This window comes from Drosophila navojoa, chromosome 3 (assembly GCF_054131105.1).
Source record: "Drosophila navojoa isolate 15081-1374.11 chromosome 3, UAZ_NAV_1.0, whole genome shotgun sequence".
Classification (NCBI taxonomy): Eukaryota; Metazoa; Arthropoda; class Insecta; order Diptera; family Drosophilidae; genus Drosophila; species Drosophila navojoa.
In genome coordinates, this window is record NC_142891.1 from 27,633,874 (window position 1) to 27,649,146 (window position 15,273).

Genomic DNA, 15,273 nt, shown 5'->3' on the forward strand with positions numbered 1-15,273 from the left:
TTCCCCAAGGGCGGATGGCGTCCAGCGCGGGCCCATTTAAAACCCCAATCTCAGCCGCACGCATTAATTACTGATTGTTCGAGCTGCAAACAAATCAACTGCAACGAGGCGGTGCTTGAGTGGATAGCGCTCCACTCAAAGCCCCACAAATGTATTCCTAGGCGTGCTTTGATGATGCTCACCGAGGGGGATTGGGACACGAGCCACGTCTAGATGGCCAAACCCCTTTTAGCGACAAATCTCGGCCAGAAAGGCCAGTCGCTGGCTAAGTGCATGGCAATGCCCCGCTGGGGGTTGTTTGCCGCGCTGCGGACCCAAAAATTTGTTTGTCTCTAGTAAACAACGCAGTACAGCACGCTGAAAAAAATAAAAAGCTGTCCCCGTGAAGCCCCGGGGTAGGTTTTCCTCTGTTTGAAAAGCATTTTTAATAAATTTCCCAAACCAGCTGAGAATTTATTTCACTTACATGGCGTATGATTGGGCGTGGGAGGCAGCGGGCGCACCTTGTCCGGGGGGCAGCGACGCTGAACCATGACCGTCGCAGGGAGGGGAATGGCTGTGCCGCCATTGACCTTCGCGTAGGCGGGCGCGATTTGTCTGTAATGAGCGAGAAGTTGTTTTTTGGTACATTAATAAAGCCCTTAAAAATCGTGGAGCCACAGGCTCATCATACATGCACTTCTAAATATATACTTTATGGGGGTTCATTTATATTTTTATGCTCTTTCTTGTTTTTACGACGCACGCCCACGCGACAGCCGCGTTTACAGCTTGTCTGCGTCGTGATTTGCATGAGTTGCGGTCACAGTTTCTGTCAGTTGCATATTGCCTTGCACTTATCTTTAACAATTTATACAAACTGCAACATAAAAGCATTTCTGCGCTCGCCTGCGACGCTGATAAATGAATAAATGCACTGGACCCCTTGTCCTGGTCCTAACCGCAGAACTTGCCAATTGCAGTAAATATTTTAACAACAGTTTTACGATGCGATTGCGCGAAATCAAATAAAAGAACGAAGCGTGCCCATAAATACGCATGTCGTTGCGAAAAGATACTTTTGTATCTTTTATACATATGTATATACGTGGGCTCGTTAACGGCGTAGCTGAGTAGCTGAACAGCTGAACAGCTGAACAGCTGAGGAGTCTCCAGCTTTTTCTCTTGATTAGCCGTCAATGCGATTTCGTGCAATTAAATAAACCGCTTGCATTTTTATAGAGTCAATTAAATTTCATTAGCAATTTAATGGCATTTAAATTGGCTTTCAAACTGTTTATAAGAAATCAAAACTAATTGAACTTGATTACAAACAGTTCAATGATAATTAAACCATTGGGATTTATTAATTGTCTGACTAAATGATGCAAGATATGCATACACAAATTTAAAATATATTTATATCTTTACTAATTTTTTTGACTTTCTATTGAGATTTTAAATTTTGTAGAATTTTATAAATTGATTTAAAAAATATATATTTAGTTAATAATAATAATTATAATAAAAAAGACAAATTTTGTTTTAATATTATTAATTCCACAGTATTGAAATACTTTTACCCATTTATAAATTTAATTATATCCTCAATGAATGAAATAATTGGCAAAATAATTAGTTATGATAAGGTAAGACTTCATTAAATGAGATTTTAATAAGGAATGATGAAGTTTTGCTACATAAGGGAAACTAGAAGAATATTAATCTTTTTTCATTTCTTTTCATATAATAAAAAGTTTTTATGCAAGTAAGTATTTCCTTAATATATGCAAATCATACTACAGCTAAGCTGCTACCCAACACACACTCCCACACACACACACACACACCCATAGAGCAAGGCAAATGGCTTTTCCATTTCTTAGTCAACTTCGCTTTTTTTTGCAATTACTCCAAACGCTGATTAAAAACGCAAATAAAGTAATAAAAGAGACCGAGGTAAACTTTTAATAAGTCGCGCGCATAAAGCTTAGCAGGGGGCGCAGACAAAGCGCGGGCCGAAAGATACAATTGTGTCTTATTGTTGTTGGCCATTAATAAGACAGGCTAAGTGAAATAAAAATGAAAGAAAAACTGCGCGCAGCAATTGTATTAAAACAGCTCATAAAAAACAGCAGCCAAGCGCGACGCAGACAAATGAAGTTGGCAGCTGCGTTGACGTCGACTCTGACATTGACTCGTCTCCGGGCTCCTTCTGCCAGGATGCTTTGGGTCCTTTTTGGCTCGACAGCTCGACTGCAAATTAAATACAGCAAGACTCCGGCTAGAATCGGAGATGTTTCGGATGCTTTCATCGGGCGTCTGAAGAATTTCTCCCAAATTACTTTTCATATAATTTTATTTGCTGTTTGCATTTTATTGTTGCGACTCGCTTTGCCGCCAACTGTTTTGGCCATGTTCCACGCTGCTTGCCAAAGCAGTCGAGTTAAAAGCCAAAGCCGTATGTCTGCTGAGCTTTATTCGCTTCGACAGGGATGTCGATTGTCTGTCTGCATATGGAAAAAGCTACAAGTTCCTACAATGTGTCTATGCAAGCGTCATATGTGCACGGGCTGCTCGAAAAGTATCGAAGCGAAAGGATTTAGTAGCAAAAAGTAGTGCTAGAGCTTGAAAAGACTTTATTTCAATAGATTTTTAAATTATTAATATAAGTCAGCTGGCAGAATGTTCTAGAGCCTTTGCCTTGATTTGACTGTACTGAAAGATACACTAGTTAAACTGTCTAACAAGTAATTTATTAAATGGTTTCCAGTGAAGTGCTTCTTCTAATATTTACTTGAAAGTATATATCTATACTGTCAATAGATTTACATCCGACTTGTTACATCTCTAATCCCATTTAGATACGTCTTCTAGGAAACAGAACTTCTGTGGCGACTCTCGCTGCATGGCTAGCTGCTTGGAGCAACATCTGAGCTTGTTAACTGGCAAAATGTATTCAGAGTATCAGCAGCTTTGCATCTCCCAGTTTCAGGTGTCGCTTGCTGTCGAATGCTCTTGCAACGCTTTGTTTCTGTTGTTGTTGTTGTAGTTGTTGTTGGAGTGGCTGCTGCTGCTGTTTCTGTTTCAGTTTGCATAGAGCGCAAATTGAATTTTGCGTCTTTATTACGCATTTTTGATTTGTAGCTGTGCGCGGATTTCAATTTGTTGTGCACTGGGAAATGTCTTTGACCTTTGAGGGAGCGAGTGTGTGTGTGCGTGTATGTGTATGTGTATGTGTGTGTGCGAGGCTCATAATAGCCTGACTGCTGTTCCTGATGGCATTCACCTGTGTGGCACGGCCCACGCAGCAGTTGCCGCAGACCAGTTACTGAGAGAGGGGAGCCAACTATAAAGCGCGTCGTTGACGGCATTTGCTTGTATAAATATGAAAGAGTCGCCCCGCTCGCACTCGCACCCGCTGGGGCGCCTCCACTGGCTGCCCATTAGTTGCATTTGCGTTGCATTGGTGTTGCTTTTGTTGCCGCACAATGCGACACTCGAGTTGCATTTGTCATGCCAGCAGCAGCAGTAGCTTCTAAGAGCCAGCCACCAAATGCGTGGCAGGATCTGGCTACGGGGCCGGCCGGGGACACGGGACACGGGACTCGGGACTCGGGACTTGGGACCCGGAACCTGGTACTTGGGACCTGGAGCCTGACCATTTCGGGCTATTGCCAGTTGCCTTATTTGAGCAGCGGACAAGTTGCAACTCTTTCGCTTTTATTATGCTCCCAACATATTTACGATTTGTTGCCAACGCCGTTTATTGCTAGAAGCGGTTTCTTCTCCGCTGGGCCCTTGGCTGGGCTGCAGTTGCCTGCAGTATCTCTGGCTTTATTTGTCTTACACGCGATAAAGATTGACAGGCGATAGGAGCAAAACAAATATACCAAACGCTAGCAGAATGACGGATTTCTCTATATTTATTTTATAAAGAGCTCCGATCTAATTTAAAGGTACTTTATGATATCGAACACTTCTCCTTCTGTTCTTTAGATTATATTATACTCTGCCTTTCATTACGATTATGCTTTAAGCATGACTTCTAGTAGTTTTAAAATTTACATTTAAGATGTGAAACTTCGAAATATTGATGCGAAGCTCAAGAGATGATTGCAAGGTGAGAGCTAACAAGGAAAAAATAATGAAACCAATTTTTAATTATTAATTCTTACCATTTTATTTTTAAGAGACTTGTTTTTTTAATGAAAATTTATGTATAATATATTTCATATCTATAATTTAGAGATTCTCTTGAGCTAATTAATTCCCATCTCAAGGAAGTCTTTAGAAATCTAAAAGATAGTTCACAGCTAAGAAATATGTCTTTTCTTTCTAGAATAGTCTCTACTTTGCGCAATTCGAAATGTGGATTCGTTCATGCACTCGTGCCTTATGACATACTATATTTAGAATTTGCAATCTGGGAAAGTTTATTCGTTTTTGGTCAGCTCACTTTCACTCGTTCGGGTGTTATTTAAGCCGCGCACAGCTTAGACTGAGGTGAGTGCATTAGATAGCCAGCGAGCACCTCCAGCCACCGGCCAAAGCAATTTCCCGTCTATTGCTAACCCAAAAACCTTTTGAACCCGGCCCCAGCCGTGGTTGAGATGCAGTTTATGCCGTTAAGCTGAGAATAAATGTGTATATATTCATAAATTTAGCCACAGCGATTTTTTCAGGCTACTGCGAACGAGTCGAACGAGCTGTCAGCCGCAATAGCAAGAGACAAGAGCTGGCAGGAGCCAAGAAATTTATGTGAGGCGAAAACATGGCCGAGTCATGAGCTGACTGGCTTGGCTCGCTGGCCCAGCTTACTGGCCTAACTGCTGGCTGAAGAGTTTTCGTGAGCATTTTGAGTAGGTGTTGAATGGTTGATAATAAGCGTAATTATGTGCCATTGATATGCCCACAGGAGTGGCCAAGCAGTTGAAGATCGCTCTGGAGACAGACAAACTCAACAGCAGACATCTGCTGCTCAGGGGACTGACGGACGAGCATCAGACGTGCAGTTAGAAAAGCGCCATAAACCTGTTCGACTTCAAGAACAGACTGACATATATAAATATATATGAGCTCTGGAAGCAGAAAGATGTTGGCTAGGAGCAGGAAATTTAACTGCCAACAGAACTTGATAGGTCAATTGTATATTCTGCTCATATTTCTAGCTGAACGTTTAGCTATAAGTTTTTATACACAAGATCGGACAGGTGGTTTATTATTATTATTATTTTCACAGAAGACAAAGGATAAACCTTAATCTATAAGATGGCTAAAATCGAGTCTTCATCTCGATTTCAGTCTGCATATTTATAGTCAACAATTTCGAGTAGTTCTTATTGCTTACAGTTCGCGAGTTGGGCACGATTCTTGAATGGAAAGCAATCTTTTAGCCTGCAAGTTTGACAGCTTTGTTCACAACAACGAGCCATGTCATTAGAAATTGTAATGCGACACGCTGGCAAACGTGTTCATCTTGAAAGTCGTGTAGCCCCTCCTCTGACTCTGAGCGCGACTCCAACTTCAACTCTAATTCCTCTGTGCCAGGCACCAAGACTCGCACTCAGTCATCAGATACACACGCACACTCATACGAAACGGCTTGAGATACTTTACTAGCTGCAGCTTTGGGTATTATATTCGACTCGCATGCACATATACATATACATATACATATACATATACATATACATATTTCTTATTCCTGGCTGGCTGCTACTGCGGCTTCAAGTGCGGCATATAGTCACGATTTTCAGTTATTAGACGGGCTAAAGTTGTGGCCCCAACTTTGGCACTTCAGCTGCAGCTCAAAACAGTTGTTTCTGGCTGCTTCTGTCTGACTTTTGTCTGACTTGTGGGACGCATTCTCTCAGCTGCTGCAAGAAACAATTAATAGCGTCTGCCAACACATTCACCGCCCATGTGCCACGCCCCGCGCAAACACACGTGCAAGATGTTCCTGCTAATGGTCGTCACCGCTGTTGACAGAGGCAGAGTCAGGGACAGGGAGAGGGCTGAGAGCTGAGGGGCTAGGCAGCTGGCTAGGAGCTATGAGCTTGTCGACGACATCTTTAAATATGCAGCAGGTTGCTCCATGCCTGGCCAGAGAGCAGTAAACAACAAGCCACAGCCGCAAATGGAGAGTAGCCAAACAAACAGCAAAATAAACAAACAAAGCGGCTAAAAACAAAAACAAAGCCACATACTTTGTTGCAGCTGCTGTTTATACATCAAGTGGGCAGCTCTGGCGCTGGCAACTCGAGTAGCTGAATTCCGTTTTCAAGCTTTTAGCTGGATTACGTTTCACGCCAATACGCGAGATGAACGCGAGTAAGCTGCCAGAAGTGTGAAAGCAAAGAAAGTGCTGAGTGCAGAACACTAAACATTAGGAAGCCAGACAAAGAAAGGAGGATCTTAAGAGATCTATTGTGTATGTATATAGAAACGCCATCATATATGCTGAATATCCGCATATATTATTGAGTAATCTAGGAAATTATTATTTATATAGTAAAAGGTTGTCTATCTTCGATTGAAAATCCATCCATTCTGTATTAACATTTTGAGATTCTTTCATCTTTCTTACTCAACCTGACTTTCATTATTATTTCATATACAAATAATGTTTAAATATTTATGTCAGAAATTTCCACATTCAAAAGACTTTCAGATGTTTCTTTGCTTTGTGACAAAATGAAAGAGTGTTACAGAGTCCTTGAGCATACTTTAGATGTGGTCATATCATTATGAACAGACACTCATCTCTAAAAGCAGAAAAGTCACCCGCCCACTTTATGGGAATCGCGCTTTCCTTTAGCCTAGATATGACAGTTTGGCTTAGATCACACACACACACACACACATACATTCACTATACAGACACACGCAGAGTCTTCTTTTCACACCCAGCAGCTGACAACATTTTGCGTGTGTGTTTGTATAGTCGCAGCTCTGTGGGGGTTGGACAAATGCTCGTAAATAAGCAGGCCGGGCTGCATATTTCGGTAGTCCTGTATTGAACAAACAGAGGCGAGGGTTGACTGATAAGTAGCAGCTAGGCAGCGCGACAGCTAGGCGGGCAGCAGATTCCCAGCGAATGGATTTTCAATTATGCAACTGGGCAAATGTTTTATTTATTGACTCTGCGCGCATTTCCATCATAACTGAAAGGCTTTTAGATATGGTGGTTGATTTCAAAGCGACAAAAAACAATGCTCCAGGGGTAGTTCTTACCCAAACACATATCATAATTTCACTCTAAAGGAAACTCTACATAGAGAGAGAGAGAGAGAGAGAGACAGAGGGGGACAGAGAGTCTGGGTGGATGTAAGTTGATCACTCGATTATGAAATGAAACGGTGCAACAAACTTAGCAGCTCTGTCAGTCCCACGCGGCTCCAGTAAATTAAACTTGGCCCCAGACTGGCTGGCAGCCAACTGTGGATCTTCGGCCAAGAATTGGACGAGGCCAAGTACCCAGACCCAAAAGACGGAAGTCGATCAACAAACGCCACTCGCGTGTTTGCTCAATGTGTCGCTTTCGGCACCTAAGCACCTTGCCTGACTGACTGCAGAGGGCCAGGAGCAGAGGCAGAGAGGGAGAAATGCATTAATTATGATGCGCTTTATACGGCTAATCCAATGAAAGACTGGGAAACTTCACACTAGCCAGCCATACAGTGAGCAAAGTTGCGAAAGAAGAACAAAAATTAATTAATATACGAATATTTGAGTGTGAATAAATACTTAAAGGGCTTTTAAATTATTCGAATTACACGTTTAGTGAATAATTACTCTTAATTGAGAAATCTCTCCTCCCCCCCCTTCTCTCTCTGTGGAGACCATGTTACACTTAATGGACAGAAAACAAATACCGAGAGTAGCTAAGTAATTTATGAATAATAATAGATCAGACTGGAATCCCAAGATATATTTTAATAATATTAAATTTATAATGTAATGAAATATTACAAAAATTATCAATTAGTCTGCAAAGCCCTCCGCAATTTCTCACAGTGCACACAGTGCTCTTTCAGTAAATAATTCTGAAATTTGTTTAAGAGAAACGTAAACGCAACCACAAAATGTCATTTCCATTAGCCGCCAACTTGTTTTCATTTGCCTAAAAATAACTGCAATAGCCACTGGAGTGGGCCCGGAGAGTGCTGCTGCTCCTGCTGCTGTTGCTGCTGTACTTTAAATAGATCTCCAGTTTCTTGGGAAGATGTATCGTTGATTTCAGCAAATTCAGCTGGGCAACATTTTCGGGGTCTGATTTATTGTGCTGACATTTGGCTTCATTCAGCCATTGGCTTTTTGTATTGTTTAAAATATAATAATGGGTCTCATTAGTGACTGCTGGAAAAGCCGTCACCATTTTCCACAGAAAAACCTCCCAGTCTATATATGTATATATAGGTTACCTTCTGACATCCGGCGAGTTGGGCAGGCTGCGACATTTGCGTGAGCTTTTGCTGCCAGCGTTGCCATGTGACGAGGATGAAGCGTTGCCCATTTTGTATACTTATACTTTCACTCAAATTAACGTGTTGAGATGATAATGATAATGGTGATGATGATAATAATAGAACTTGGTTTAATTTGGCATTCGAATGCAGCTTTGGCACGTTTTAGCTGTTCATTTCAGCACTATTTGAATTCATAATTCTTCATTAAAATTTTACGCAGCTTTTACAACAATCTCTGCATTTTAGCATTTGTTGACATGTTTTTGGACTTTACAGATAATTTGGATATTGTATAAATTGGTCAAAACTGTAATAAAATTATTCGTTTTTTATATAATTTGTATTATATTGTATTACAATTTTATTTTTATTATTTTGTACCATTTATTAAAATTTTATTTTATTTTATACTTAAGAATATAACGTTTAAATTAAAGTTGAAAATTGACAAAAAGTGTTATTAAAATACTATTATATTTCTATATTAATATTATTATTTTGTATTATTACTTTAACTGTATTATATATAATATTTTTTTAAATTTTATATTGAAGTATTTTATTAAATGGTTTTATATATTTAGTTATTTTATTTTATTACTTATTTTTCATTATCTGACTGCATTCTGACTGCAAATTTGAGTCCGAGTATTTGGGAATAGTTTTAGCTTTATGTAGAAGCGAATTTCGGCTGACGAATGCTATTACAGGCTTTTAAGCCCCATTAAACGCCTTTTATGGCAACTTCTCTTTTGTTATTCCTGATCTAATTTTCGCACTCATTAAAGGCTCAGGGGCAAATCGTCCGCCCCTTGAAAATATTGTTTGCTGTGTGTAATTACTTTGTAATTAAGTGTCCTGGACCCGCCGTGACAGACGCTAAAAATTGCAGCTAATCAAACAAATGTCTGCTGCCCCAAAATACGCCCCAAGGCGAATGCCAACAAAAAGGGAAAATCTAAAGGAAAACGCCAAGGGATGACCAAAAATGTTTGCGCAGCACTTTGATCTGAAATACCGAACGCAGGAGGGCCAGTTGTTGTACCGAAAACTTAATGCAATTAAGTGAACATATTTGCAACTTCCGTGCCGCCCACACAAGAAAAGCCAGAGGACCAGAAAAACAGACATTTTTGATGTATGACTGCTGCTGCTGCTGGTGATGCGGCTAATCTGGCGAGGAACAGGACGCAGCACAGGGTGACTCGGGCAACTAACATGGGGATGCACGGTAAGTTCGAGGAAAAGGTTTCTCAGCGCAAAATCAATATCAGTTGCTTCAATTACAGAGATGCAAAGCCCTTTGGCAACACGAAAAAGCACAGTCGAAGGAAAAGAATGGCGTGTAAATAATAAACGCACGTGCGTGTGACACGTGATTGGGACTGGGACTGGAGCTGGAACTGGCACTGGTAGAACCCATGGAACGGGGCATGAGTGTGCCTTGTAGCCCACATTTTGAAGTGCCTGCTAAATGCTCTCAAAGTGGTCATATTTTTGCGTGAAACGCAGCCAAACGAGCGCGAAGGGTGCGAAGTTTATGCTTAATCAATTTGTCGTAAAAATTAATGCCATGTACTTTTATTTTTTGGGCACTGCCGAGCACTGGCTGTCCGCTGTAAGGGTTGATCAGGTCGTGCTGCTCCAGCCTCCGCGATAAATGTTGCGAGATTTTGTTCCTCTCTCGCAACACGTGGCGCAACGCGGGTGGGCTGAGACTGCGAGTGGGGTAAAAAGTCGCACTGCTCTCCTTTCTTGACTTAGGCGCAAGTTTGTCTGATTTATTACAGTGTACACGTTCTGCACTGCCTCTCGCAATTGTTTGCTTGGCGTCAGTTGCGTAATCAAACTGTCACAGCAGCAATTACCACAGCCCAGAGTCAGAGTCACTCGACTTCGATTCTGACTGCGTCTCGCCTGACTGCATAATTTTCATAAATTGTTGCAAATTGTTGTTGTCGTCTCGTTTGTCACTCGCGAACATGGAGCTGGAGCTGGAACTGGAGCTGAAGCATAATAAATGAACAGACAGTCTATGGCGAATGGCTCAAGTTGAAATGCCTGACAGATTGCTGACAATCTCTTGGCATAAGGAAACGCTTTTCCAAGAAATCTAGGAAGTGTGACTAAATCCCAGCAAAATCATTGAATAATTGATCTGGATCATACAGGAAGCAGCAGAAATTGCAATAAGAAGTCAAGACCCTTAGTGAATTTAGCAGAGTCAAGTATTATTTGATGCACTTGACTTCAACTAGTTCTATTATCAACAAAGAGAAATTCGCATAAGTGAACTATTATATTCAAGCTAGCTTTTTGCATACCCCAACTAGAACTTAGTGCAGCACCATGAACCATGACTACATGGGAAGATGTAGCTCACAAGTAGTGTAACTGGAATTTCTTGAAGAAAACTATTATTTTGTTTTTTGAGCTAGATAATTTTTCACATTAAATCATTGCAGAGCTTTAGTAAATTTTTCACTTAGATCAGCGAACGAGACAATTAAGTTCATTGAACTACCTCAAAACTGTTTTTTGTTCACATTTCATATATGTAAGTAACTCTTCTAGATTATTATTATTTTCCATACTTGGGACCTAAACACTCTCAAGCACTTCAGGCTTCAAGAATTGTGTTTTAAGAAAAGATCAAGCCCAAGCATATATTGCACAAGATAATTGTTGAAAGGTTCCCTGGAAATGTATGCAAATTGTATGCAAATTGCCGACAGAAATTACAGCCAATGTGCTCTGACTTTATTGCTGGAATGAACTGAATCAAATTTTGCTTAAAACTATTTATAAACCATTGTTGCTGTAGCAGTAAATATACGTCTTTGTTCGGCTAACAAATCGAGTGGCATTGAATAAACACTTTGTTCGACATTTAGTATTATTTTGAATACCAGCGTTTGAGAGTTTCCCATGTCCACATGCATAAACAATGAATCGTTTACTTTTTACTGTATTACATCATTTAATACATTCTATGTTTTGTGCCTAGCATCAGTGAGTCAATCAATCAATCCGTATATAAAGTAGCTTTACAATACACACAAATATCTTTAAAAAAAAAAGCTGTAAGCTCTCTAGATCATAGAGGCTATGCTGGGATCCCCTCATCAATCAATCAATTATACAATCGGGAACTACTCAACACCTTTACAGACTTCATACTTTACTTTACTCTTCAGTAACACTTTCATTGTGAGCTTTAAATTTGACTGACTAAAGCAAGTCAATCACTCAAGCTTTCAATCATTCCATCAGAGCGGCAGCTGTATAGTCCCATGCATACAATGGGCAAACAGTTGCGAATTAATGTTAAATATTGATAATACGCATTTCAATTACACAAAGCGTTGGGCTACATCAAAGCTATCTGCCGATTATGAAATATGTACATACATATATACATATTTTGTACATGTGACTGATGTCTGCGTGACTGGGGCGCACCTATCATAACCAATCTACGAGTCGAGTTTTCCATTAATTGGCTGCACACTGAAAAGGCAGATAAATAACAAGGCAAATCTAAGACTTGAAAGGGCACAGCAAAATGTCAACTTTTTTTTTTGGGCTAAGATATTTTATCTGTCTGTTTTTGTTGTATTCTGTAATTTTTGTGCGCTGTAACTCGCCGCTAAAATGCCGTGACAAATTGCTGATTTGCTTGACATATAAATAAAAGACTTTTGTCTAAAGTTTGTCGCGCTATTTCTGTTGTCTATGCGCCTTCGCCCCCCGCTCGCTTTTAAGCGGAAGCTAAAAGAGTCTTTCAAGTTGATTTCTGCTCCATAAACTTGTCTATTTTTGTATTGTATGCTGCTCACTGGAGCGCAGCGTTGTCCGGACTCTGGACCTACTGTGCGCGAGCCCACCCTTCTCGCCGATTCTCAGCTGCCTGTTCTCTGCTCGAATATTTGGAGCAGCACGTGCATTTGCACGTTTCTACCTTTATCTGTCTTATTTTGAATGGGGTATTCTCATTTCTTGATTAAATATGTAAGGTGTACGAGGAAGAACATATTTATTTTCTAAGATATTTGTTATGATCATTATAAATGTTTGTAAATTCAATAATTCGATTTGTATTATTCTTTATTTCAATCCGACAATCTATGTAATAAATTATTGTAGGTATTGCTTAAGAAAAATTCAATTTGCTTTTCTAAAGACATAAGACGGGAGACAAGAAAAACAAAGCAATTGAAAAAATTAAATTGTTCTATGTTAATATAACGTTTATAAAGACTTTATATATAGTATATACAGCCAGTTTTTGCGGTTTCCTATATAGGAGCCAAGCTTTAAAAGACCATAATTTTCATAAAACTTCCATAAATATTCACAAGGGTATATTAGCTTCGTCACGTCGTAGATAACTTTTTCTTTTCTCTTGCTGCTTCCCGGTATCCATTGTTTTCAGTGGCTGTCTTTCGTTTGTTTATATTTAGATGGAAGTATTTTCTTTATGTCAGTTTTACGGCGCATTAAAAGCCAACTTAAGAACCGGCTAAGCGAGGGGGCGTGGCAGGGGCAGGCTGTTAGAACACTAACTGAAACGGAGCTGCAACATAAATCTTGACACAAATTTATTTGCTAAACTTTCAAGCCAAAGTTCTTCTTTTTAATCTTTGTTTTCTTCGTCTTGGACTTGGACTTGCCAGGCATTTGATATGCATTGCATGTGCCCAGGCGCCCGGTGAGTAGGCGTGGCATTGTGATTGAGGCGCTGCATTGCTAGATTTACGAACATTCAACCAGGGCTCAGACATTGATCTACAGCCCGAACCTGATTGTCTAACAGCAGAAGCAAAAGAGTCCAGGCGAATCAATATTCCGTGAATTTCCTGTCAAAAACTAAAATTGCTTTTTGAAAAACTGCAAGAAATAAAGTAAAGGCGTCTCCAGCATATGCTACGTCGCATCGTATCCCCTTCTGCCCCTTCAGCTGTCCCCTTGGGCCACTTCCTTCCTGCTCCTTCTGGCTATTATCGGCACATTCTTGACTTTAACAACTCTTTGCCACTTCTGCACATTAAATAATTTTCCTTTAAGCCAACGTACGTGACTAAACGTCAATTTCCAGTTATCAGGCCCCGCTTCCTCTTGTCTGCTCGCATCGCTCGGCCCTATGCAAACTGCATTCCCGCAACGATTTTCATAAATTTTGCACAAAGTGGCCTCGGGCCTTGTGCGGCGGCATAGATAAGAGCCCCGGCAAAAGTTGCTTCTTGGGCAAAAAGTGCAATGTTCTGATAAGAACAACTCTTAACAGAGCCCAACCACACTGCTCTGAGCTGAACTGTGTGCGAAAGGCCCAGCGGCGGCTAACTGTGTCAAAAACTTTGCGGTTCAATCGACGTACGTGATATTCCATGAATTGTCCAATTAGTAAGGGCGGCGAGAGAGAGAGAGAAAGAGAGAGTGAGGGTGAGGGCTCCGAAGCGGTTCTCAAGTGAGAATTATTTTATATGCTAAGAGGCCCTCCACAGTCACTTACGAGCAGATTAATAACAGCACTTGGTCTACTCTATAATCCGATCATACAGAGCCCTATCGAAGCTAATCTTGTTTACATAGCATGGAGCACGTTATAGTGTATTCAGGAACTAGTTCAATTGAATAAGTCACTACAAAACCAGCCATTTGCATTGCCAACTTATGAAAAAGTACTAGTTCAACAACATTAATATTACTCCAACCCGATGATTTTAAAAAGTGTCAAAATTCATGTTTGTTGTATAAATTTATTAATCATTTTCTACAAGAACTAGTTCGCATTACGAATATCAACAAATGCCAAAATCTGCATGAGTTGGATTTTGGATTGAATTGAACCAGTGCAAGTAAATCAGCTCTAAATCGAATATCAATTTACATTTAATTCAGTTCGGCCTATGCATTAGCATTAGAACAAAAGACCGCGAACTAGTTCCAATTGTTCTTGCTTACAACCCTAGCGAATATTTCACATTTTTCATTGAGCTTCCACATTAACATTAACACGAAAGCCCCATAACCGTGAACCGAAACTAATAATTATCAAGAGACCCTTAGACGTATGCATAGCTGGATAGCTCGATGGCTGACACCCTATGGCCATAATATCATATTATCATAATTAAATCATTAGGTTGACGCTTCTGCTACTTATGTGAGCATAATCCGCGCTCCCTCATTCACACGCGGGACGACTGACAGACAGGCAGACAGACAGACCGACAGACAGGGGCCCCTATGAATGCTATCATTAGTCAAAGTTCGTCTCGGCTGTTACCTACGGTAAGTACTCGAATACGACCCGCTCATTTGCCCATAATCCCCTCACCCACTCCTCTCCCCTACCCCACACTCCTACTGTGCACCGCAATTGATTTTTCATTTGGCCTGTCGCTTGTTTGGTATTTTGACAGCTCGCTTTTTGATATCTCAAATTTCTGTCGTGGGCTTTGATTTGCTGCCGGGCAGGGGGCAGGGGGCAGGGGTTGCTGAACGGTTCAATGCACCCCCAGAAAGCAGATGAAGAAGAAGAAGATGATGGTGATTCTGACAGCTTGTCAGTTGCCAGGGACAGGCAGACTTGCAATTATACTTACTTTAAATTGTGAACTGAGCCGTAGTTGGTTCAGCTCGCAATTCAACTTTCCCTTGGCCGACTCACAATTAGTCAGCCCCTCAAGGATCTGATTGTAAATCCTTTTATTTGGGGCACCAGCTGCCACTTGAATAAAATTAGATTAGAAAATTCAGCTGCGGAACTCAAGCGCGAGTCAGAAATGGAGATTAATTGGAGACACACGCCGCTCGGAGT

At 40.7% G+C, this 15,273-nt stretch overlaps 1 protein-coding gene across 9 annotated transcripts in view; it reads right to left on the reverse strand.

Annotated features, from left to right (window-relative positions):
• The window catches only part of sick (sickie), a 274,376-nt gene that overhangs the window by 73,878 nt on the left and 185,225 nt on the right, over window positions 1-15,273 (reverse strand). For 7 of the 9 annotated variants that reach the window (XM_089258234.1, XM_089258232.1, XM_089258230.1 and 4 more), the window contains one exon: window positions 467-597. In XM_089258234.1, coding sequence (XP_089114360.1) covers window positions 467-597 — 131 coding nt within the window. Of the gene's footprint in view, window positions 1-466; window positions 598-8,405; window positions 8,666-15,273 lie in introns of those variants that run through there. The other 2 variants (XM_089258236.1, XM_089258235.1) reach the window with 1 other exon arrangement.